The sequence below is a fragment of the Rutilus rutilus genome, assembly GCF_951802725.1.
Source record: "Rutilus rutilus genome assembly, chromosome: 7".
Taxonomy (NCBI): Eukaryota; Metazoa; Chordata; class Actinopteri; order Cypriniformes; family Leuciscidae; genus Rutilus; species Rutilus rutilus.
In genome coordinates this window covers 39,655,208-39,681,149 of record NC_140221.1, presented here as the reverse complement: position 1 = coordinate 39,681,149, position 25,942 = coordinate 39,655,208, and the positions used below count along the sequence as shown (strand labels likewise).

Below are 25,942 nucleotides of genomic sequence, written 5' to 3'. Positions count from 1 at the left end.
TGTGTATATTTTTATTGTATATTTATTATAGGTGATTTTTTGTATTATATGATCAGATAGGAAATCTGGTACTTGGAAAAAGTTAATGTAATAATAAAGTCGTGTTAAGCCTCTCTCTCTCTCTCTCTCTCTCTCTCTCTCTCTCTCTCTCTCTCTCTCTCTCTCTCTCTCTCTCTCTCTCTCTCTCTCTCTCTCTCTCTCTCTCGATATCCTATGCCACTGTTAGGGTAGTCTGAATGATTTTTATGAAAGTCTAAAGCTTAGGATGGAAAGAACGGAAGCAAATAAAATATCATTTTACACTACTGTTCAAATGTTTGGGGGCTGTAAGACTTTTTAAATGTTTTTGAAAGTCTCTTATGCTCACAAAGGCTACATGTATTTCATTATAAATCCAATAAAAAACGTACTATTGTGAAATATTAATACAATTTAAAATAACTACCTATTTTAATATATTTTACATATATATTTAATATATTTTACGTCCTGTAACGGCAAAGCTGATTTTCTGTAGCAATTTCTTAAATCTTCAGTTTCCTTCAGAAATCATTATAATAAGCTGAATTTGTGATCAAGAAACATTTCTTTTAATTATCAATGTTGAAAAAAGTTGTGCTGATTAATATTTTTGCAGAAACAGTGATGTTTTTTCAAGATATTGATAAATAGAAAGTACAATTTCTTTTAAAAAATTTGACGAACTATAGGACCATAAAACAATATGACATCTGAATTGAGCTGAATATACTTTCCCGCTATATACAGTAGCCACACTTTTGTTTGCATCAACTTAAATATGGAATATAACTTTGGAGCTGCAGATTCCCCAAAACATGGTACATTAAGCTTGAATTGCTCCAGTGTCATCCATGAATTTTTTTGTAATTAATTGAGCTAAATCAACATGCTAATTTGACCGCCTTAATTTACACATTTACTTGTCATGATTGATATGGCTGTAGAATCACACAAATGTAATGGAAGTGAACTTCAGACTGAGCTCTAACTACTGAGATTGTTTCCTGGTGTTTGTCACAGCTGTTAAGTTTTGTATTCATGCCCATCCTGTGATACTGTGTGTCAGCTCTTGTTTATGGGGTGTGATTAGTGAGAAGAAACTGAGGAGCTGCGGATATCAGATTACTCACACACACACACCCACATTCTCTCTCTCTGCCAGTACAGTAGAAAACACACTTAGTGGGATTATACAAATCTGACTGACAGAAAAATGAGTTTGCACTCGTATGCACATGCACACACATACATGCCCTCGAGCACAGAAAGACTTATTCACTAATACCAAGAAAGAAAGAAAGAGAAGTCTGCACTGATTATGAAATAATACTGATTACAGCTACATCAATAATTAATCTAATCACCCTATAGCTTTGAGGTAAACACATAATTTCAACACACAGATGCTCTTGTACACTCTCTGGATGGAAAATGCTAAAACGTCAAGTGATGACAAGCAACGCAATCGTATCTGTGCATGCTGGGACAGTATGATTTCTGATGGAACAATTAGAGTCCTCCCCAAAAATGTGGTTTTGCATATCAGTTTTATAATCCAGATGATGGGAACTTAAAGTTTTTTGGCCAGGTTCCTGCTTTAACTTGTGCTCATTGTTGATTCAATGTCATTTTCCCCACTTTAAACACTTACTTTGGCAGGTCGGAATATCACAGTATTTCCAGTAGATTCCGTCCTCAAGATCTGCGATGTAACACCATGGCCGGACATCTCCATCTGGGTTCCTGTGTGAGAAAGAGACTATAGTTTACAACTGCAAACTACTTGAACCAAATTAATTCAACAACAGTCAAGTTCCTCTTTTGAAAAATTAGGCTAGTTATAGCTACAGTAGAATCTTCTACAGAAAAAAGCTATAATTTCAGTGAGTCTTTCTGCAGGTATCATCGTTACACCAGTAGGCGGCGACAATGAATTGTCCCAATTCAGAGGCTGCATCCTTTGAAGGGCGAATTTGAAGGCCGATTGTGTCACCACGGAAGGCCGTCCAAATTCGATTGCTCCTTCAAATGCGGCCTCCAATTGCGTCCTTCGTTTCCCGTGAAATAAAGGATGCAACAGATGGATACAACTTTGCGGCCTTGCTTACCCCAGAACTGATTGCGTGCCAGTGACGACAGGATTTTTTTTTGAGAATTTGCCGAATTACACTTTTAAACATAAGTACTGGGTTTCAACTTACACAAATATCTAATGATACAAATGTAAAAACAACAACTTTAGAGCAGTTCAAATGATGCGATTATATATACAGTAGTTTGTTACAGAAATGGACCATGGTGAACATATTTAGACCGTTTGTGAACCCTGTTTTGTTTTCAGACAGTTTAATATAACTTTCAAAAAAGTCAGGAAGTTTCAAGAACACAATTCAGTGATGATTCAAATGAATCAGTGAATTGTTAATAAACCAGATAATTAAAATAAACAGTCTGAATGAACCACAATGATTCAGACTATCAAATCTGAGAAAGAGAGAACTTTCAGCGCACGTTTAGGACATAATATAAATATAATGCAATATGACGTGACTGCGTGAGCTACACCAACGTTCAAAAGTCTTATATTTCTTATGTTCACCAAGGCTGCATTAATCTGACGAACAATACAGTAAAACACAGTAATATTGTGAAATATTCATACAATTTTAAAATTTCCAGCAGCTATTACTCCAGTCTTTAGCGTCACTCTGATTTGATTTGGTGAATCTGATTTGCGTTCAGGAAACAATTCTTATCAATGTTGAAACCTGCTTAATATTAGCTTAATATAAAGGTTCTTTGATGAATTCAAAAGAACAGCATTTATTTGAAATAGATTATTTTTTTTATGAAAATGTAAGTCTTTACTGTCAATTTTGATCAATGAAATGCATCGTTGCTACTGACTCCAAATTTATGAATGGTAGTGAAACCTGAAAACAGCTGAGAAATTGTCACGCCATACTGAAAAATGTTAATTTAGTAGCATCACTGCTTTTAGTTAGTTGCTGCACGTAATTTAGTTCAAGCGTAGCTGTCACTAAAGAGAAAAGCCTTTTCATGGGTTGTCAGTCAGACAGAAACACCCCCTACAGCAGGAACCTATGTGCTTTATTGAGCCTCTTTCTCTCCCCCTGCCCTGTCCATCCAAGCATGTCCACCTCCAGGTCGGCGTCTACGCGAGGTCCCAGGGAAGGGCTTTGTTCCTTTCCAGACAGTGACCTGCGGAGTTCTCCGGCTTTGTCTGCTTCAAAACCCCTTTAAGCTCTCCGGTGTGTACTTTAAACCTTGATGCCCAAACCCCAAAAAGCCTTCAGAACAGAGTATTGATTACAACCGCACAGCTAGACGAGGCAGTAATTGGTTGATTTCTTCTTGAACCGAACATTCATCATAAAACAGCCCGGCTGAATCCCCCTTCACGTGCGCTACGGGTGCCTGCGCCGTCAGAAATAACGATAATTGCGAGAAAAGCTATTCTTCTTGTCTTAAAGGAGCTACAATGCAACATCTCGAGCTCGACCCCGAGGCGACAGCTATCTGATTTCAGCCATTGTGCGGTGGAATCAAAAGGGCGTGCCACGGTCTTTTCTTCCCCTATCAAAAACACTTTCCAGCTTCTCTTCTTTTCTCTTTACAACAGGAAAGTGTATTGAGTGAAGCGTCTTTTCATGTGCTTTCTTTTTTGTGTCCGAGGGAAACTTAACCTCAGGTTGGAGTCAGTTAAACATCTCCCATTTTTCCCTGCTCCTTTTTTTCTTTTCTGTTGAGGAGAATGAGATCTGGCCTGCTAACAAACCAAAGTCTGGCTTTGGAGCGGTGTATGTATTTCGACCATCAAGTTCGACAAACCCCTCCAGCCTGATGGGATTTTCATTATGACTTTTTTTTTTATATATAATGTATTCTCTTCTTCAGGAAAGACACCTGTTTGGAGTTGAAGACTTGAGGGCAATTGAGGTTCAATGGAGGAGATTAGATTATAAGAGGAATCTTTCCCGTTGGCAGACACACATAAACATACTCATACACTGTGCCAGGTTTCTATATGGCTTTATCTGATCCAGTCTGCCTCTGGGGTCACATGGGGAGCACTTAAAGGAATAGTGCACCCAAAACTGAAAATTCTGTCATCATTTAGTCACCATCACGTTGTTCCAAACCCACATAACATTTGATCTTCTGTGGAACTCAAAAGGTGACATTTTGAAGAATAGCTTTGTACACTCTCTTTAATGAAAGTGAATGAGAACTGGGGCCAGCCAAGCTACAAAATGACAAAAAGCACCATAAAAGTTTCATAAAAGTGGCTGATACAACTTTAATTTAATTCAAAATGTAATTGTTCAACGGTAACAGTACTCCTTTTTTAATGAACGTGCCAAGAAACAATCTCCAAAAATGTGATCAAAATGTTCTTTAAAACTGAACTTTTCAATGATTTGTTCATGAATTTGACTGTTCTGGTTCTTGAGTTCAACTCAAAGAAGTGTTGGCAACTGTTCACTGGAGGGGAAGATTATGAGTAATTAACTTAAATTCTGATCGCAGAATACAAAATTTGACTGGCTGAATGGGGACTACAGTATTTAAGTTTCAAAAAGGACTCAAAATTACCATGCAACTATCATAAACTAATCCTTAAATTCATCTATCTGTTTAACCTCTAATCGCTCCCCTCCTTCCCTCAAGGGTGAGAGAAAAGCACAGCCACAGAGAATGTTGGGGTGAAGTCCCATACCAGATATAATAGGTGGCTTTGATCACCAAACGCAGGCCTGTTTGCCCTCAGGACTCGAAATGCGTGGACTTGTATATGCGCATGTGTGTGTGCAAAAGTGTACTTTATGATGCTAAGTGTGTGTCCGGTTAAGCCTGCAGGGTCAAGTCCCTTCAGAAAATGAGTATAGAATCTCAGGGCCTTTCATGTGTTACCGTAACGATGGGATCATCATCTGTCTGGGCTGGTTAATGGGATGGGGAATTACCCCTGCCTTTAGAGATTTATAAACTTTAGAACTGCCCCAAGGAAACAACCATTACCAATGAGTTCTCTTTTTGTGATCACTCTTCATATACACAATTTTGTATGTTTATACTGTATACACAGTAAAATAAATTCCAAAACTACAGTGAAGATCAGGGATTCGAAATCTAAAATCTGGAAAAATAAATAAAAATAAACAATAAAATATTATGATGTAAATGAGGCAGAAATTCTGCACTATTTCTAGGTCTGTAATCAAATTTGTGACACTGATCAAGTCTCTGTACAGACGGTCAGATGTTCTTGCTTCCATTGAAGCACAATATGCTCTTTAGAACAGCACAAAAGAGGGAAAAATTGTAACACATCCTGAAATTGTTTTTTTTTTTTTACTCAATTTGTCATTCTGAAAATTGGTCAAGTAAATACAAAGTTCTGTCATGAAACTCTAGAGGATGCAGGCTGATAGTTCCTCAACTCAATTTGCTTGCAATCACATCATTCTCTATAGGCCACAGCTGATATAGATCTGCTATGGGTAATTCTGTAATGTACTGTATGCTATATTGTATGCAGCAGCATGTCTAACTGGCTCACAACAACATGTCATGTGTATGTATTGAACCATCACTGAACTTACTATGAACCTATTTTCTTCTAGATCTGCTGTGCAGCAGAAACAAATTTTGTTCAATTATTTCCTGTTATCACTGTAAAGCTGCTTTGAAACAATCTGTATTGTAAAAAGCACTATATAAATGAAGGTGACTTGACTTGACTATTGGTAGCAGCAAATAAATTGTTTCTTGTGGGCAGTAATGATTTGGAGAGCAAACAGTCTCCTGCTATCTCTCAGATATTTTCCATGAGCAAAATTCCCTAGAAAAGCATGTTTCTCCTCTAGTGTTTCAGAATAGAACTCAACAATGTCTCAAACTTTGCTGAGACCAAGATAGCTGCATTCAAAGTCTGCAATCAATATGGACTAAAACGTTTCTCATTAAAATCTTCTAAGACCAAATTATGCCATATGAGTTATGGCAACCAAACAGATAGTTATTATTTTGAATGATATCGGTATGACCACTGACGTCTATTGTATGGACCAAAAAAAAAACACTGAGACATTTCTCAAAATATCTTCTTTTATGTTCTACAGAAGAAAGAAAGTCATACAGGTTTGGAATGATGTGAGAGTGAACAAATTATGATCGAATGTTCATTTTTGGGTGAACCATCCCTTCAATTTTACAGTTCCATACTCTTACTAGAAACACCTGAGACAAAGTTCCGCATTACTGGCCATATGAACTGAGAGAAAACCAGCTGTTCTTGTCTGGCCTGCATTCAAAAGATTTTCTTTAATAACCTCTTTCCATTCAATATAATCATAAAATTTATGATAAACTTTTAAAATTCTGGCATAGGGCTATTCATAAAAAAAAAAGAAAAAAAAAAGGGATTCTTTAACAACAAAAGCGTGTGAGATCTATAGTAGGGAAAGGCTGAAAATAGCTTACGCCAACCTCAGCCACACTATTAGTCCTCTGCAGCTAACCAGTATCCAAAGCAAATATGAGCAAGGGAAATTTGCCCAATATGCTCAGAGCTGTGCTTGGTCAACATGGCAAACATATGCTACAGCAGGAATGAAACTCAAGTATGAGCCTGTACAAGTGCTGACACTTCTAAATCAAATAAAAATGACAAAACAGGCAAATAGACAATCATGTACTTTTTTTAATGTAGCTAACATAGTTATTTTATGCAGCTTTAAATTGGGGCCGAGTTAGGACTTGTTCAACAAACAGTAATAATTTGAGATGAACGTCCAACACTTTTGAGAGACTGTTTGGTTGTCAGAATCTATTGTATCTACAGTATATCACGCATAGACACTCTTGCGGCATTACGTGTCGATTCAACCACAACAATTCAAGCCTGCCTCACTGAACTGACACCTGAAAGTGGATAACAAACCATTCAATTTCACAGTCAAGTAAACAACAGTGTAAACAGAAAAGGCACAAATGCTTAACGATTGCTTGCACTTTCGCTTAAGCTAAACTCTTGACAGATTGAGGATGGAAAATTAAACATTAAAGTTTCTCTGGGAAATAATATACAAAGCAGCAAAAAATAACCGGCCTATAATACTATTGACACCATTGATTTACACTGAATACAGAGAAAATATCATTATTGACAACATTGAATACTTTGATTTATACAATATATATTTACTATATTTATGTAACACAGTATTTACATGGTACTTTAAAGAATGTCCAAAAAGTCAGGGCAATTGTCCCACAATTGTAAAGCACATCCCACTTTCCCAACTTTTAACAACAGTTGCGTGCTGTAATGAAGGGACGTTTAGTATTTATTATATATGTCTACTATGATTATTTTGAATGGGTCATTGAGGGAGTCAGTTGTGAACTCAGTAACGGTTCTGAATGAGTCACTGCGAGAGTCTGATTCCAAACGCTAATTCGCGAGCGACTTTGAACCTATTGTTGTAAATCTTTTTGACCGACCAGTTCATAACAGTCATTTGTTATTGAATCGACCATCACAATTCACACTGGATTCAGTTTTCCCGACTAGATTTCAAATTATTGAAGCACATTTTGATATTATATTGTATTTGCAACCATTCTGGTCGCAGTCCGAAGCCCTGCGTGGTATGTTTTGGTGCTAACAAGTGCATAAATGGATAGAATATAAGCATCTGCAAAAAAAATAGTATAAATACACATTATTTTTCTATAAATGGGATTTACCTTAAAACCCTGATTAAACAATGCTATTTGTGTACTACTAAAGTTAAGCGCCATTTATGATTGCTCTTTCTGTAAGGAGGTGTAGAAACAGGTGAACAGGTCTGATGAGTTGTAGACCTTTCCGTCTAAATCTCCAACATTCATTGCTCCTTTTATTCACAATTAATGGAACGTTTCCTCTCTGCCCCATCTCTAAATGTTTTCATAGCTATTTTACAGCACACAATAAAGATGAAATGTGAGGGATATTAGGACTTGGCACCTCCATTTCTCTCTCTCTGGCTATCTCAACATACCAAGACTGCAGTTCTTTCTTTCAAGTCAAATGGCGTGTAGACAAGCTAACAAAGAGATGCAAAAGGTTTATGACATCATTAAAGAAACACACACACTTGCTGCTTTCCAGAAGCATTCCTCTCTTACAAGTAATTGAAACTATGAAAACATTCACTACACAAATAACAGTTGTCATATCTTTAAAAACATACACCTGTCTCATTTCCCCTGACTCTTTTTAACGCTTAAAAAATCTACATAGATAGATAGATAGATAGATAGATAGATAGATAGATAGATAGATAGATAGATAGATAGATAGATAGATAGATAGATAGATAGATAGATAGATAGATAGATAGATAGATAGTTCTAATGCTGATGCTACTTCTAAAAGTCTCCCGTGATGTAGCCAGTTCGGCAAGATCTTGTGAAGTCAAAAACCTAAAGTCTGTTATGACACAAAGGCATTCCTACATACAGCCAGCAGACATAACACCATGCAACCGTGTGCCTAAAATCAACACTGGTGTTCCTGACGGTGATCTCCCCCTTTTCACTTAATCTCTGTCTGCCGTTCAGAATCCGGCTTTCACTTCCCATATCATACAGTCTGCTGGACCTGCACGCACACACATATACAGAGTAACCCCAGCACCCCTCCTCATGGTTGAAATAGCAATAAGCAGGCTGTTTTAAAGGGAATGTTCATAAAAATGAAACATCTGTCATCTGTCATCAGGCTGGTGACATTTCTCCAGCCTGGCCAAACTCGTTATGTTGGTCTGTTGTATAGGCCTAGCTGTGTTTTTACACTAGCTTAAAACAGCTAAGCAAATGGCAAATAAGGCTGGTTTAAATGTTTTGTCTAACTCCAAATAATCAAAGTACCATAACAATTGCCTATCTAAGCCATATTCCAAGTCATACAATAGCTATATGTAACACAAATTTAAGTTTTTCCCGGATTCAACTGTAATCGGCCTTATTGTCCATGCTACACATGGAAAGAAATTTGTTCATTTTGCTAAATAACTTGTTTTGTGTTTAGCTTAAAAATGAAACAGGATTCAAATAATTAAGAAGAGTAGACAATGTCATGATTTTCATTTATGGGTGAACTATCTCTAAGTATTTAAAACAGCCATCTCTCATCTACTTCCTTGTGTTTTCAATTACTATCGTCAGTCCAAGGAATGACATAACAGCTGAGGAAACTGCGAGAACTGTAACTCCAACAGATTTGGCTATTCAGCCGGAAAAAAAGGGAATTTCTATCAAATTGACACTTTATAAACAGACTAAGGTTGGAATATTGTGTTCCACGTGTGCCTGAACCAAATGCTTCAGCATATTGCAATCTATTACCAATTTGTTTATTACAGGCCTATGACAGTAACGTTTTGTTTCTTGCATGGTGGGTTAGCAAGTGCATCTAGATTCTAGAACAAATGTGAAGCTGAAGGGAGAAAGAGGCTATCGGTCATCCATGCTGTCGCTCTGCTGCGTTTGTTTTCTGTACAGAGGGATTTGAGGCGACTTTGCAAATGTAAACTCTTCAAGCCCTGCTGAGTCCACATAATGGAACGAAAAAAATAAAATAAACCTACACTCATGGACCACAGTCAAACACTGCAGTGTGACTTTCTGAGCAACAATATGAGCGCAAATGCTTCCTTCCAACAACATGAAACAAATTTAGAATCATTTAGTATTGTGGTTTAAGGACTAAGTTGTTTTTAAGATGCTTATAGATATAAATACGGTTCATGGTCATAGACAGAGAGACTTTCAATGAATAAAACATATGAAATGTTGAGGACATAAAGTATGAATGTTTTAGAGTGAGGAGACAACACTTACACTCTGACACTGAAGAATGTGTCAATAACATTCTTACACCACATTGCCAGAATCTCACAATGTCCCTCTTGGTTATTTTCTCTTAAAAATGCATTCTTCTATTTAAAGGAACAGTCCACAATTAATAAGTCAGAATCTTATTCCCAATACAAGCATTCTCAATGCATTAAGAATAAAGTACCAGAAAGTAACAAGGTTTTATTATGTTTCTTGGACATTGCACTGTAAACCATTGTATTCTTTGAAGAACTTTGGAGTAACATGTAAATACCACAGCATATGAGTACTTTTTGTAAAGGTAAGCATCTGCAAACCTATCTGTAAGCATTTTGCTTTCCTTTCGACCATACAGTATTTGCCTGACCTGCAGAAGTTGTGGGGTCCAAGGCCTCCGTCTCCATTGGGGTATTTGAGGGTGTTGTATGGATGTTGGAAAGTCTCGTTCCAGAAAAGGCACGGCCTCCCCCCTTGCAGGCTGGTCTGGTTCTGTCGGCCTCTATAGTCCTCTCCATTTGCTGTATAACACTCTAAGAGACAAAATAGGAAATATTCTTTTAATCCAAATGTTCTACAGAAATTAGATGTAAACACAACACATTTTATCCAGATTGTGGGTAGCTAGTACAAAAATATTCATACATTATTTGATGGAGATCCCCTATTAAATGATTATGGCTTTTTAGAAACAAAACATTTAGTATTTTGGCAGAAATTGTGAGGAATATGGGGAGTCACACTCAAACTGTTGTAGTAATTTGTTATTGCATCGGTTAGCATGCAAGTCTGCTGTCCCAGGATGAGTCATATCACTGCAGGGAAGGGGTGATGTGAATAATTATAACGGAAGAAATTAATCAATTATGATTCAGGTTTATGATTGTATTCATGCGGTGTGACCTGTCTGCCAACTAATTCCATAAGCGTGCATGACAATTCTGTTATTTACCCTTCTGTGAACCTCTAGCAAAGGCTAAACTGTAAAAAGGAACAAAAAATTCTGGAACGCAACCATATGGACCAATCCTCCCCGCTATTTCATCAACCAAAAACAACAGAGACGCAGGACTTATGCACAGTCAAAATAAACAAGAGGGTAACTATTCCATCAAAGGGTATCTGTTGGTATTTCTAAGCTCTAGACTTCAAAGCATCTAATTTGGACTGAGTTCTGGTTTGAATGAGGAAGCTGGTATGTGGCGAGAGCGTGGATTTAAACCCTGGCTTTCATATGTGAGCTAACTCATAATCTGATAACATCTCCATTCTGATCCGCTCTCCAAGATCTACAAAAGCCAAGAAAATGAAAACGTGCAAGAATAGCATCCCATGAATGAATATTAATAATAATAAGTAACAAAGTAATTTCCATTGCTATGTGGCAATAATTGTCTGGGTGGTTGTTGACTGGGTCAAAAGTGCTCAAATTCTGGTCCCTAAATATTCGATGGTTATTTTTTCCCACTCATTTAATATGTACATATGTAAGAATATTCATAAGTGAGTAAAGTATTGCAGACATTTCCAGCATATTGGAGCACAGTAAAGATTTGGGGATAATTAGCCTCTGATTTTCAAGCATGTATGTCCCACTGATGTGGGTGGAGCCCTTCCTTCAGGGGATGAGTAGGGCATCATGCGCCAAATCAAAAAACCACACAACCTCCCTGAACAAATTTCCTGAATGGCATTAATCAAATGCAATTAACATACCTCAGGCAGGACTGCCTGAAATGAGAGCTCACTGATAATCATTTTGATTTGTGTGAGGCTTGCTTGCCTCAAAAAAGGGCAAATGCTTTCCGGTGGCTGGCTCTGAAAAAAGCACATTTGAGCAAACGGACATAGGGTGCAGCTACATATGTGGTAGGACATTTGCGCTGTTGCTCGCACAACTGAAACAGTTGTATCCAATCATAAAATACAGCCGTAAAAGCCGCAGAACACTTGGAGAGTGTCCAGGCAGCGCTGTTGAAGTCATGCTCGCTGGAATCAAGAAGAAAGAAAATCAGGCCTCATTAAAATGTGAAATCACAGGTTTTGCTTTTTGGGTGTCATGTAGATTTTAATTAAAGTCATGCAGGTGGCAAGACACAGAAACAACCCCTGCTGGGACAGGAATACTGTTGAGCTTTTGGAATTACGATGACCATGTTTTAAAAATAATTATTTACTCAACTTACTCATGTTGTTCCAAACATGCATGACTTAGATATAGATAGATAGATACAGTAGATAGATAGATAGATAGAACGTTAGACAGACAGACAGACAGACAGATAGATAGATAGATAGATAGATAGATAGATAGATAGATAGATAGATAGATAGATAGATAGATAGATAGATAGATAGATAGATAGATAGATAGATAGATAGATAGATAGATAGATAGATAGATAGATAGATAGATAGATAGATAGACAGATAGATAGATAGATAGATAGATAGAACGTTAGACAGACAGACAGACAGATAGATAGATAGATAGATAGATAGATAGATAGATAGATAGATAGATAGATAGATAGATAGATAGATAGATAGATAGATAGATAGATAGATAGATAGATAGATAGATAGATTATTAGACAGACAGACAGACAGATAGATAGATAGATAGATAGATAGAACGTTAGACAGACAGACAGATAGATAGATAGACAGACAGACAGACAGACAGACAGACAGACAGATAGATAGATAGAACGTTAGACAGACAGACAGACAGACAGACAGATAGATAGATAGACAGACAGACAGACAGACAGACAGACAGATAGATAGATAGATAGATAGATAGATAGATAGATAGATAGATAGATAGATAGATAGATAGATAGATAGATAGATAGATAGATAGATAGATAGATAGATAGATAGATAGATAGATAGATCCTTCTTCAAAATAGTGCTGATAATAATAAAGGTTGTGGTTAAAGTTTATGACAACATTCATCCAAAAACACTCGCAGTGACAGACTTAGGCAGCAGATTAACATTCATAAAGCATGCCAATAAATAATGCGTGACTGGACCATTCTGTTAGGGGTCGATCGATGGCTTCTGCTATCGCGTAGAGCTCAGAGAGTTTACGGCGCATTGGAGAGTCAGATCTCCCAGAGCAATCATGATTTCCTCTTTGTAATCTTGGACCAAGTTACTGCCAGCCAAACCATGCATTACTAATGGGATGGACGTCCTTCATACCCACTCTCCGCACAGCATAGGACTCATTATTCCTATTTATACTACGTAATGCTCACCTACAAAAGGCAAAAGTCACCCGAAGAGCAACTTTGCTGCCCCTTTGATGGGAAATAACCATCTACTACTGCATATCGCATTGGTGTTGGGTTACGAGCCGGCAGACATCTTGCTGCTGTGGCTAACCTCGGCAAAAAAGGTTTCCAGACAGGATGGCTGAAATAAGAAGGACCCGAGGAAGGATAGCAATTAGCAGCAACTTAACTTGATGTGGTCGGCAGGCATCGTTAAGTTGCGGCAGTGTAGGGAAGCAGCGAGTTGACTGGGAAGAACCAGATAAGAAGGTTCATCATCGAGATGAATGGGTAGTCAAAACCCAGTGTGGGTTGTCGAGCGGCATTCAAAGAAACACCATTTCTGGAAAAAACTAGACTATTTGCACTTGTAGTTTCCTGAGGATGAGCTTTCACACTTCTTTTAGTTGTAATAATATAACCTCCAACCGTTTCTCACTCTGTCACCAAGTTTCCCCCTGTATCGCCATGTGATGCCTTTGTTGTGGTCGGATCACAGGCCTTGATGGGAAACAGAGTCTTGGCCACATGAAAGAAAGGAATGGAAAAAAAAACCCTATAAAATGCAAGTTCATCAACAGAAAAAGAAGCTCGGTTCAGGAGGAAGGGAGGAACCGCCCCACAGAACCAGAAACAAGAGGGTCTTAAAAAAAACGGACAGAAGTGGATTATTTGCAAAGACTTACATGCCCTGTTATTATATGTGCAAGGATTCATTGCTAATTGCTTCCATATTGAGTTTGCAGATGTGCTCATCTTTGTAAAGGACAGAGAGAGACTTTGTAGCACTGTGATCAGAAAGTTAAACAAAGGCAGAAATAAATGACACTAAATTTGATGTGTTTGTGTCAACCAAAGGCACCAGGATTCAACAGGGACACAATTCTCAATAAAATTCAGGAGTAAAGCAGAGGAATAATTGAATAAAATGTCACTTCTCTGTCATTAAAGAAGTCATGTCACACGTTAAGATCTCAGTCGTTAAAAACAGACACACGCCGGGAGTTTTACATCATTAATCGATGACTTTAAGTCCCATTTATGTGGGATGTAAATGGAAGGTAGTGTACAAAAACAATCTCTAGCGTTAATTATGATCATGGTTTTTCTTAAAAAAGAACGCTGGGAAAAAAAGACGTGTGTGTGGAGCAAGTGGTGGTTTTGTTGTTGTCTCACTAATTGCGTCATCAGGATCTGTGCTCCTATTGGTTTTGATTTGACAGTTAATCGTAGAAGTCACACTGCATGACTGTGCCCCAAAACTTCTGACACTGCCAGAATTTCGTCAGAGGTCAAATTTGATCGCAATGTTCATTAAGAATAGTACAGTGTGAACCCGGCTTACGATGCAGAATCATTTTGGAAATCTTTCTGTGGTTATTTGCATATTAAAACCCCAAGGGCCAGATTTACTAACAGCTTGCTCCAGTGCAAACCTTTTTTTGCCGTTAAAAAACAACTGTCAGGATTTACTAAAGACACGCAGGGCACTATTTTAACGATCCAAAACGCAAGTAACTTTGTGGGCGGGTCTTGGGCGCTGTTGCTATTATACCGGCGGGATAAATGACTCTTGCGCCCGACGCAAATCTAAAATGGGTTGGTCTGAAGTAGCTTCATTAATTCATAGGTGTGGTTTGGGCGTAACGTGAAATAAACCAATCAGAGCGACATCTCACATTCCCTTTAAGAGCAGACGCGCTTTTTCCATGGCGGATTGCTATTGTAACGCCAGATATCAGGGAACGTTTGCGCCGGAACACGCCACCTCTTTGCGCTGAACCGCCCAGGGGAGCGCAAGTGTATTTCCTAGTTTACCGACGTGCGTCTGTGGAGGGAAAAGTCCGCTGTGCGCGGATGCAAAATAGGAATGATACATGTGTCGGTGTACAAAGTCAATTGCGCTGGGTGCAAGATAGGGCCCGCAGTGTAAAATTAGCGCTGAAAAGGCGTGGACACAGTTATTTTTGCGGCTGACATTATTGCATATGCATTTGTAGGAGTTTCCATTTCAGGTGCAAAATTCATGGGAGGAGAGTAGGCTATTTAAATGAATCACGCAAGGTGATTTACTAAAGTTTGCGCTCGTCAATTTACCGGTGTTTGCGTCATTATTTACCGCCCCAAAAAAGAATGTCTTAAACCAGACGCTAACTGGTAGATTGCGTTGGTTATTATGGAAATTATCTGACTGTGTTCTTTCATTTGAGCGTCGTCAGTAGATCACACGCAGAACTTTCCACTACCAACGGCGCTGTTTTGGAATTGCGCTCTCACACTAATTTGCCCCGTTTAGTAAATCTGGCCCTGAATCTTGCAGGTAGGCTCTATGTCTTGATGACTAATGCACTGGGAGGGAGGTGAGGTAATTCAACAAGACACTGTGCTTCCTCTGGGTCTCGTTCTGCGTCACACTGAATGGAGTGAGGAGACAATGGCAGAGTCTAAAACAATTTCCCACTTCAACTATCTTTAGCCAGCCACGGGCTCAGCTGAGAACGTGGCAGGCCTATGAGACAAGCAGAGAAAATGATTATGTATAAAAGTGACAGTGCCAAACCATCTACTCATCCGCCACATCATATGAAACACTCACCAAGTCTAACTGCTTCAGGGGGTGCGCTTTCAAAACGATCAGACAACAATTGGACAAACTTCAACTACAACACCACTTTAGGTCTTGCTGCAGAAGCCTCTGTATTATCAAAAGCAGTTCCCATTAAGAGGACATGATTTCAAGAGATGTATGGATCATGACACATCGCTGCTGACATGTCCCCACCAAGGTGGCTGAATAAAGTGCTTCTCAAATGGTGGGTCATGACCTAAAAATGGGTCACAGGAGTGTTCTGACAGGACTGTGGAAAAAAAAAACAACGCTTAATGCAAATGATAAACTGCAACTGACCATGTAATCATGCATAGTTGTAAAAAATATATATATTTTTTTAGAATTTTGGCACAAATGTATCTGCACTTGTAGCTAGCCAAACTAGACACAACAAGGGTATTTGCATGCATCCAGACTAGTGGTTGACCAATATATTGGCATGGCTGATATTTATTTATTTATTTAAAAAAAAAAATTTTTACCTGGTCTTTAGTTAGATATTAAGATATTATTAATTATTATGTATTTAAACATCTTTATTTATGAAAGATACTTATTTAATTGCAGAAATGCAAGCCTATATGTTATTTGCTATCCTTAAATTAAATAATGTGATATCATTTAGGCCTATATCGGCTTTATATCAGACATCAGCATTGGCCATAAAAAAAATCAATATCAGGCGACCTAATCCAGACTACTTAAAATAGGTTCAATTGCAAGTATAAACGTGGTTATTTGATGACCACAGTATGTTTTGTACAGTATAAGATTGTAGTTCTGAAGCAAACCCATTCCAGAACCACTGGTGAACTACTTTTACCTGAAGCTAATATCTTCTTAACTCAGTTTAAGAAAAGTATCACCTACTTGAGTAGTTTCTATAAAAAAAATAAAAAACAAACTTCAGAAGGAGATACTGTAAAATCAGACAGGTTCAGAATTACAACATCTCAGAGGAGCTCATCAATATTAACCTGACTGAACCTTCTCTATCCTCTCCAAGACTCACTTATGCAGAGCACATTATTCAATCTTGTTTCCTTTAATGGGAAAAATAAGCAGTGTGTGCTGCCATGTGCCGCCTTTGAAGGGTATAAATAGAATGAGAAACGCCTTAAGGCAGCCAACAGGTAATTCTACTTGTTGCAACTTACCTGGAAGGTGAGAATAAATTTAAAAAGTCTTCAATAGAGATGGGAAATGCATGCTATTGGTTTAAAAGGATAGTTCACCAAAAAATAAATCACCCTAAAGTCATTCAATTTGTTCAAAACCACAAATCTCTGAAACTGTCCAAGGAGCCAAAATCATATGGGCTTTTATGATATATGTTTATCAAATTGTATGGCAAAACATACGTATGGTTTCTATCACAGAAAAGAAATGTCTGGAATGACATGAGCGTGAGTAAGTAATGACAAAATGTCAATTTCTGGAGGAACTGTTCCTTTAATGTAACATCATCAACCACCACAGGAGTTTCTCAGGAAAGAATAAGTTAAATGGATGTATATGAGCTGGCTCTGGGTGATGAATAATAAAGTTCTTGAATGAGCAGTCACAGAGGTTTAGCTGGAGGGCTGGCCAACACACACACAAGTGCCTGACACTGTGAAATTGTTATTTCATGCATAGACATCCTCTCTTGCAGTGGGAATCCTCCAACGCTACATCTGGCCTCACAGAGTCCAGCTGGATGAAAACTGTGACAGAATCCACAAGGCTTTGCTGTCATCTTTCATCTTCACATTCCGAAAAGGGAAAGAAAGCTTCATGAGCTGCGACGTGAAAGTGGGACCACAAGAGGTTAAATAAATAGGAGTGGGAACGGCAGACTAACTTAGCACACGCCACTGACACCACCTCAAACCGACCCTGACAGGAAAGTAAACAAATGGGAATAACGCAGATGAAAGGAGAGCAAAAGTCTCTTACAAAAAAAAAAAAGATTGTGGCTGTACAATGGGACAGTGATGAAATCACATAATACAATGCTCATTTCATACAGTATATACAATAGTTAAAATGATTATCATTTTCATGTACATTGGCACCAAGTTTTTAACTCAAGTGTTATATAATGTGAAGCTGTTTTTGTACTGATAACAGGCTTATTATGTTTGATTCCATTAAGTTCCAATTAAAAATAGAAAATCAAATCAAATGAGAGTACCTTTAATTTACAAATTATTTAAATAACTGAAATAGCAACAACAACAAAAAGACCAGATGGTTATTTAATATATAAAAATATTTTTTTTATATACTAAACTGTGAACATTACACTATCGTTCAAAGGCCAATAATATTTTTATTTTAAGAAATTAATACTTTTATTCAGCAAGGATGCATAAAATTGCTCAAAAGTGATAATAAAAACATTGATAATGTTGCTAGATTTTTTTTAAATTGTATTTTTTTTACTTTCTTAGCACAATTTACACAAAAATATTAAGCAGCACAACTCTTTTCAGCATTGATTATAATAAGAAATAAATAAGCATATGATAATGTTTTCTAAAGGATCATGTGACACTGGAGACTGTAGTAATGATGCTGAAAATTCATTTTACATTTCACAATATTACTGTTTTTAATGTATTTTTGATCAAATAAACATAGCCTAGATTAGCAAAAAACATCCCACCAATCCCAAACTTTTGAAAGGTCAAAAACATGTTACGCCAAGGTACTGTAGGCCTATATCAAAATATATCACAGTATTATCAATCATGCTACGAAAACGTAGTAATGCCATGCTATTCTTCTGTAAAAGGTGTGATAAGGAAAGAGTAGTTGATTTTAGGTCTAAAAGCTCGAAAGTGGATTTGTTTGAGTCAGATATACGTCTGAATTGATAAAGCACAAGTCAGGGTAACACAAAAGAGAAAGAAACAGAACTAAACAAACAAAGAGCCTATAAAAAAGCCAGATAGTGGAAGAAAGAAAGGAATGGTCAAATTGCCGTTGTTCTCTCCTCAAGTGCCCCAATTTTCCCCACAAACTGAGTCGAGCTTGTGAGGTAACAGCCGGTTTAATTTACATTTCCTTTTGTTATGGAGGGGGTCACAAAGCCAAGACTCGTAAAATTAACAGCAAAACAAAGAGATAGCGCCCACGCTAGGTTCAAGTTCACTTTCCAAAACAGCTCAAGCCAGCCTTTGAAGTGCAACCCTAACTGCCAGATGAACCTGCATATAAACACACAACGGGAACCTGAGACATGTGTGGGTTGTGTAAGCGCGTACTAATGTACACTGTACTAATGTACACTGGAGAGCTAAAATATGCAGTCTAACTTGTCAGCTTTATCAAAGGTTGTAGATAGTTGCGGCCCAAACGTCCTGACGCTGGTGTTGAATTCCCTTGTATACTTGCTCAGTATCTGCATATATCAACATGAACAGGATTTTCAAAGCTGTGATAATAAACACAATAGTGCACTCTCTCTAACGGCAAAGTGAGCGGCAGCATGTGGGTGTATTCTTATTGTATAAAAGCATGCTTGAGTGAAACAACTCCTACGAAAGCTAGCATACAGAGACCACTGATACAGACAATGTGGCAGTGAAAACATGCATGAATTAGCTTCTTCCCACAGCATTCTTCCCTTTTCAGCATCATTTTCTGTTCTGTCTCTGCCTCTTGTTCTCCCCATCCATTCACGGCAGGAGTGAAAGAAAGGGAGCGGTTTTAAGCTGTAGACTGCCGTCATGTTGTGGGATTTGAGGGGACACTAGAGCTCATTGTTCCCACAGGATCTCATCATGCTTGTGTCATTTGCACCCTCTCTCTTACATCAAGACCTCTCAACGGATATCCGCCTACAGATCCTTGATTATTTTAAGCGCTACCTACCCATTAAAAACCCCTTCGTCTGGAGTTCAAGGACGCAATCTGGAAAGAAAGGAAACTGCTAGAATAATCACTTCTGGTAAACTGAATTTGAAGGATTGAATACTATACTTTCTACTGCAGTGAATCTAGATTTCATTTCGAGCCTTGAAGGGTCATATCATAACTTTTTTAATACAAGTTCCATTGTTACGCCAGTAGGTGGTGGCAACTGACTGAAATAGAATAGTTCGTTCAACCAAATTGATTATTTCAGAAACACGGATTCAAACAAACAAACAAGTGACCGTCTTTATGAGTGATTCACTGAATCATTCACTCATTTAAGACTCTCGAGCTGTGTCCGAAATCGCCCGCTATATTCACTATTCCCTACATTACTCCACTAATATAGTTCACTCGAGGGAGTGAATGAAAACGAGTGACGCATTTGCATAGTTTGTGCTTGCTGTTTAATAACTATTTGTAACTTAGCAAACTGGCAGCTCCAGTAGGAAGATGAAAATATGTATCTTGAACTCTGTCATGGAAACTATGTAAACCTTAATTAAACAATTTAATAATCAATTAAAAGGAATTTATACTTGTGTGATATTACGCTGTACCCACATTGGACCAGTGGTTTGCAAAATGGATGGATGATTCAGCTAGCGCCATCTTCTGGTCAGATGCAGGAATTCATTTGGCGCGCGACTCTCACAGTGTCTATTCTCTAGCCGTTGAGTGTGCATCGGATGTACGCTCATTATTGCGGTCTATAGTGGGATTGAATGAGTGCACTCGATAACGTCCACTCAGGTTTCGGACACCACTACAAAATGGTGTCCTATTTAAGGGTATAGGGGGCGATTCCGGACACAGCCACAGTCCTCTCTGCTAATAATCACACACCTGTAAACGCTACAGACATGTGCTAGCATTGGATATCATTGTTTATTCCCCACAGTTGGGTTGTTAGGAAAAGTCTCAGATCCAACAGGTTTGCTGTCAGATCCAATATCGTTTGCACTGGGAAGTTTTGCATTTTAAAATGAAATTAAAGGAAATAAAAGAATCAAATGAAATTGTATTATTGGAAATGGAAAAACGTGGCTCTACATTTTAGAAAAACTCCAAAAAACATACCTACACATCCAATTCAATGCAGTTTCCAGCTGAAATGAACACCAGTGGTAGTAAACACCAACACCTTTTGTTCCTTTTCAGGGAGATTATCACTTAATAAAGATTTATTTTGTGTTCCTTGCACAATACTATGTTATGAACCTAGTAAACACCTAAAAACACTTTTACCATAGTGCATGATTTGTAAACTAATACATTTTGACATTTGCATCACTTAACCAGCTCGATATGTATGACTTTTCTGATGTGGTAAACAACAACCAACGTAATAAAACTGGACATTTCAGTTTGAAATTGTGGTGAAGCTTGCAAGAAGCATGTGTGTTATCACTGGGACTTTTTTCCACCGAGCCTGGGTTGGTAATTAGAGTAATTACTTAAATTTACAGTATGTTTACATAGTATATTGACATCATATATTTCAAAAGTTCAAAGAAAAAAATGGGATTTTTCATGATATGACCCTTTTAAGAGTGAAGCACAGGCTACATTCTCCTACTCTGCACAACATTACAACACCCAGATGGCCCTAAAACCATTTACAGTGTGATTTACAATGGGGTGAAGCATATGTTTAAGCTGTTAGCAAGAGAGAAAACAACGGAGCGATCAATAATCAGTGCGGTCAGCTATAGATTCTGTTCTATGATTTAATAAATATTAGGGTTATCAGCCAATGCTCCCTCACCGTGTTATCCTATAAAACCTGCCAGATGTTTCCATGGATAACTGGGTTACAGGATCATGGTTTTATGTGCAATTCAAATCAGGACTGTTTCTGTCAAATCAGAATTGGTTGGAGAAATGAGAAATGATTATGTTACCACATCTCTTCTCTGATGGGAGTTCAGTCGAATTTTAGAAATCCAAGTTGACTTTCGTACAAGCTTTGGGTTTGGCCAGAACAGAGGAAAGTTGGATCAAAGTTTGGATCCACTTGCCTGTAACACCTCAAAGATCTGTGTTGCATATTATTACACGTGCACACACAAACTCACACCTGTTTCGGATCGCCCTGTTTTCGCTCAGGTTTATTGGTATTGCAAGAATGTTAATTATATGTGGTTTTAGGCAGGCAGACATGTGTCGGGTGCATTGAAGGGCATGTGTGTGCAACGGTAGACCCTCTGATACTGAGAAACAGTGATTACAGGCCACACCACAGCACAGTTTCTGTCTCATATTACTTTAGGCCAAACAACCCCAATTCAGAACAGAAATACTGTAGAACAGCACTGTTTTTGGCAACTGTCTTCAATGGAGCTCTCTCCTTTGGGAGGAACATGTACATATAATCAATAGTTAAATCAATCAAGGGTATATAAACAGACGTATACTTCATTCCTTCTCAAAGCTCTGCACTGTTGCCCAAGAGAATTGAGCTCAAGTCAATTCTCAAGCATTACAAGAAGCAGGCCACATCTGTCAATCTTTCTAAACCCCTAATACACATATACTCGTACAAAAATACTGTGAAAGAACCATGGTACAGTAATGGTATTTTTTACTTAACTTTGATACAAACTACTGCACTGAATGATTATCATATTTTACCATGGTATTAACATGCCACTCCGAGGTACTGCAAATAATATGATAAAACTCCCCCGAAAAACAAGAAACAACATTGGAAATACGCATGTGCATAAAAGCAGTGCATTACAATTGTACCATGTATAAAACAAAACACATATTGTAATACCATGGTACACTTATGAGTATTAGGAATGTACAAAAATGACATTTTTCAAATTGGCTAGTTGGTGGGATCAGACAGGTTTCTTAGGAAGTGTTCACAAAATACACTTTCTTGCATTCGTTCTCAATGGAACAGAATGCAAAAGTCTAGTTTTAACTTGATCCACAATTAAACATATTTGAAATCTGAATTAACTTAGAGCCACAATCTCAGCAGGTTGGTGGGAAAAATTGAAGAATTTGTTTGGATCCACATGCTAACACGTCCTCTGAGAAGCTGCATCCCCAAATTCATCCACTTTAAATCTAGATCTTGACCGTCCCAATCCAACTTTAATTAGTACTATTAGTCTCCGTTTATAACGAACATAGATGTTTTTCAAACTCGGTCCAGGATTCCATTCTTCAATTTTGATAATTAGACATAATTAACATCTACAAAGAGTTTTTAAACATAAAAGAGATTTGTACATGATGACGGCATCTGAGAATGAGGTTTTTAGGCACTGTTGTTTCTGTGTGTTTCTGAACATAATTATGTAATATGAGAACAAAAGATGGAGACAAAAAACCATAGAACATTAGAAGGATTAAACAAATAAAATCCCAAATAATATAAATGTAAATTCATTTCTTCCTTGATAGCGCTGCCTGCAGTGAACCAAACATGAATGCCAAACCTATATAGTATTTTAACTGCTCCACTGAAGCTCCAATTAAACATGGGACGAGGAGGTTTGGGGGGAAATACTTAATTTCATTTTATTCCATTTTAATTTTCCAAAATGTCTGAAAATCGCTCCGAGCCATGTGTTTTCATTAAAACTAATTACACTGAATGTAGTGTGGGACCTGTTCACTCCATAAAAAGGAAGATGAGTGGTTGCTACACACGGCAGGTACAGACATTGCCCAAAAAACTCAATAATCTCACGCCTTTTCGCCTTTTCCCTCAGGAGAGAATCAGCGCATGCATGCGTGTTGCTCAAACATCTGTGGCCAATGTTTCATGCAAGCTGTAAAGTAAGAGCTTGCCTCTAAGAGCTGTTTTGAGAGCAATTATGAGGTTATATCTACTAAGCAGATGCTTTTATCCAAAAAGTTAAGGATTAAGACAATAAATTATAAACAAAACTAGATTTACATGATCTAAAGAAAATATGATTGGTACTTGCCAATGCAAAGTTTTCCACAAGGTTGTAAGGGTGTTGCTATGAGGTTGCTATAGGGTTCTGAGTGTTTGAGTGGTTTTCTTGGGTGTTCAGGGTGGTTGCAACAGAATTACTTAAGGGCTCAAGTCAAAAGAGTTCAACCCACAAATGCCTATGATATTCTGGTTTGTATGCATGGATCAGGTCCCTCCTTCATTGTAAGTAGGAGATATTTTTCATCCACAAATTGCAATAAGTAACAATAGTAATAGTGATGCTCAACAAACAAACACTAAAAATAAAACAAGAATTGGGCAAAGCAAGCTGGTAATAGAGTGGTGGAGGGATGGCGTATTTTTGTAAGCCAACCCGGAAGTTAGCATCACCCATGTTACTTTTGCCAATGGCTTTTGGATTATTGTAGAAAATAAGGTCTTTTGAAGCGTTACAAGCGGCAGAAGTCAAAAGCTAAACGTAGGCTATAAACAGATTAGATCACGGTTGCATGAGTTCAACGTCACCATCACTAAGCTTCCGACAATTCTTTCAGTCTTTGATTAAAAATATTGTCCCTGAAAGTTCGAGTTATAATAGTTAGCAAGAGCGCGATTATAAACACGAGGTTGTGAAAGCGGACTAGCGAGTCGATGAGTTTACCTGTTCGGCTGATGACGCTTTAAAAAAACACAAGAGGGTTCAAATATCTTGAGCTTTTGTTCACCACAGACCTTATTTCAAGCATTTAACCAAAAACTGATTAAAAAAACCCAATGGCTTTAGGAAGTGCTAAAATGCTGACTCATTTCCGGGTTTTGGTCGACAAAAATACATCATCCCTACAACACTGTATAGATCTTATTGAGTATTTAAATGCCCATTTAATGCATTTCTTGTTATTTTTTTCTATGAAACAAATGTATGTAAAGATGCTTTTTAAAATAATATTTTACACAGGGCTCCAAAACATGGATTCCAAGATTTCCAAGATAATGGTATAAATTATCAGTAACAGTAACAGTTTATTCAGTTTATTCAGTTAAAATCATTCACTTCTCATTCTGTTCCTGTTACTACAGGTGTGCCCCAGGGCTCTGTCCTGGGGCCCCTACTGTTTATTATTTATCTTCTTCCCCTTGGTTACATTTTCCGTAAACATCAGATTAATTTCCATTGCTACGCAGATGACACCCAGCTCTATTTTTCTACCAAACCTAATTCCACACTTCCACCATCTTCCCTTACTAACTGTCTTCTTGACATAAAATCCTGGTTGACTTCAAACTTCCTTAAATTAAATGCCAATAAAACAGAATTGCTTCTTATAGGAACAAAATCAACATTAAACAAACTCCATAATTTTTCTATTTCCATTGATAGCTCCTTTATCTCTCCCTCCCCTCAGGTTAAGAGTCTGGGTGTCATCTTCGATAGCACCCTCTCTTTTACATCTCATGTTAATAATGTTACCCGGTCTGCTTATTATCATCTTCGTAATATCAACCGTTTGCGTCCTTTCCTCACGCCTCACTCCACTGCCATTCTTGTTCACAGTTTAGTCACCTCCCGTTTAGATTATTGTAATTCTCTTTTGTTTGGCCTTCCACATAAAACTCTTCATAAACTTCAACTGGTCCAAAATTCAGCTGCTCGCATTATTACTCGTACCTCCTCTATTCATCACATCACTCCTATTTTACAACAGCTCCATTGGCTCCCTATCATTTATCGTATCAACTATAAAATACTTCTCCTTACTTTTAAAGTCATTCATAATCTAGCCCCTTCATATCTTTTTGATCTCCTCCATGTACCTACACACGCTCGTACTCTTAGATCCTCTTCTTCTATTCATTTCACCATTCCCCGTGTCCACCTCGTTACTATGGGGAGTAGAGCTTTCAGTTTCTCTGCTCCTCAGCTCTGGAATTCGCTTCCACCGGACCTCCGTAATATTGATTCTCTCACACTTTTCAAATCCAAACTCAAAACTCATTTGTTTAGAATAGCTTACTCCCTTTGACCACAACTGCATTTTCTTTTAATTGTATTGTATCTTATTGTTTTTAAATATTGTTATTGTTGTTGATGATGATGTAAGGTGACCTTGAGTGTCAAGAAAGGCGCCTATAAATAAAATGTATAATAATAATAATAATAATAAAAATTCAATTCAATTCAATTCAATTCAATTCAATTCAACTCAACTCAACTCAACTCAACTCAACTCAACTCAATTCAATTAAGAAACATTAAAATAAAATAAAAAAATAACATGTAAAAAGCTT

General features: G+C 37.7%; 1 protein-coding gene across 3 annotated transcripts in view; it reads right to left on the bottom strand.

Annotated features, from left to right (window-relative positions):
• Positions 1-25,942, bottom strand: part of kremen1 (kringle containing transmembrane protein 1) — a 65,951-nt gene that overhangs the window by 24,895 nt on the left and 15,114 nt on the right. For all 3 annotated transcript variants that reach the window (XM_084413331.1, XM_084413332.1, XM_084413333.1), the window contains exons 2-3: positions 10,301-10,463; positions 1,673-1,764 (exon numbers count right to left, since the gene is read on the bottom strand). In XM_084413331.1, the coding sequence (XP_084269457.1) occupies positions 1,673-1,764; positions 10,301-10,463 (255 nt within the window). The remainder of the gene's footprint in view (positions 1-1,672; positions 1,765-10,300; positions 10,464-25,942) is intronic.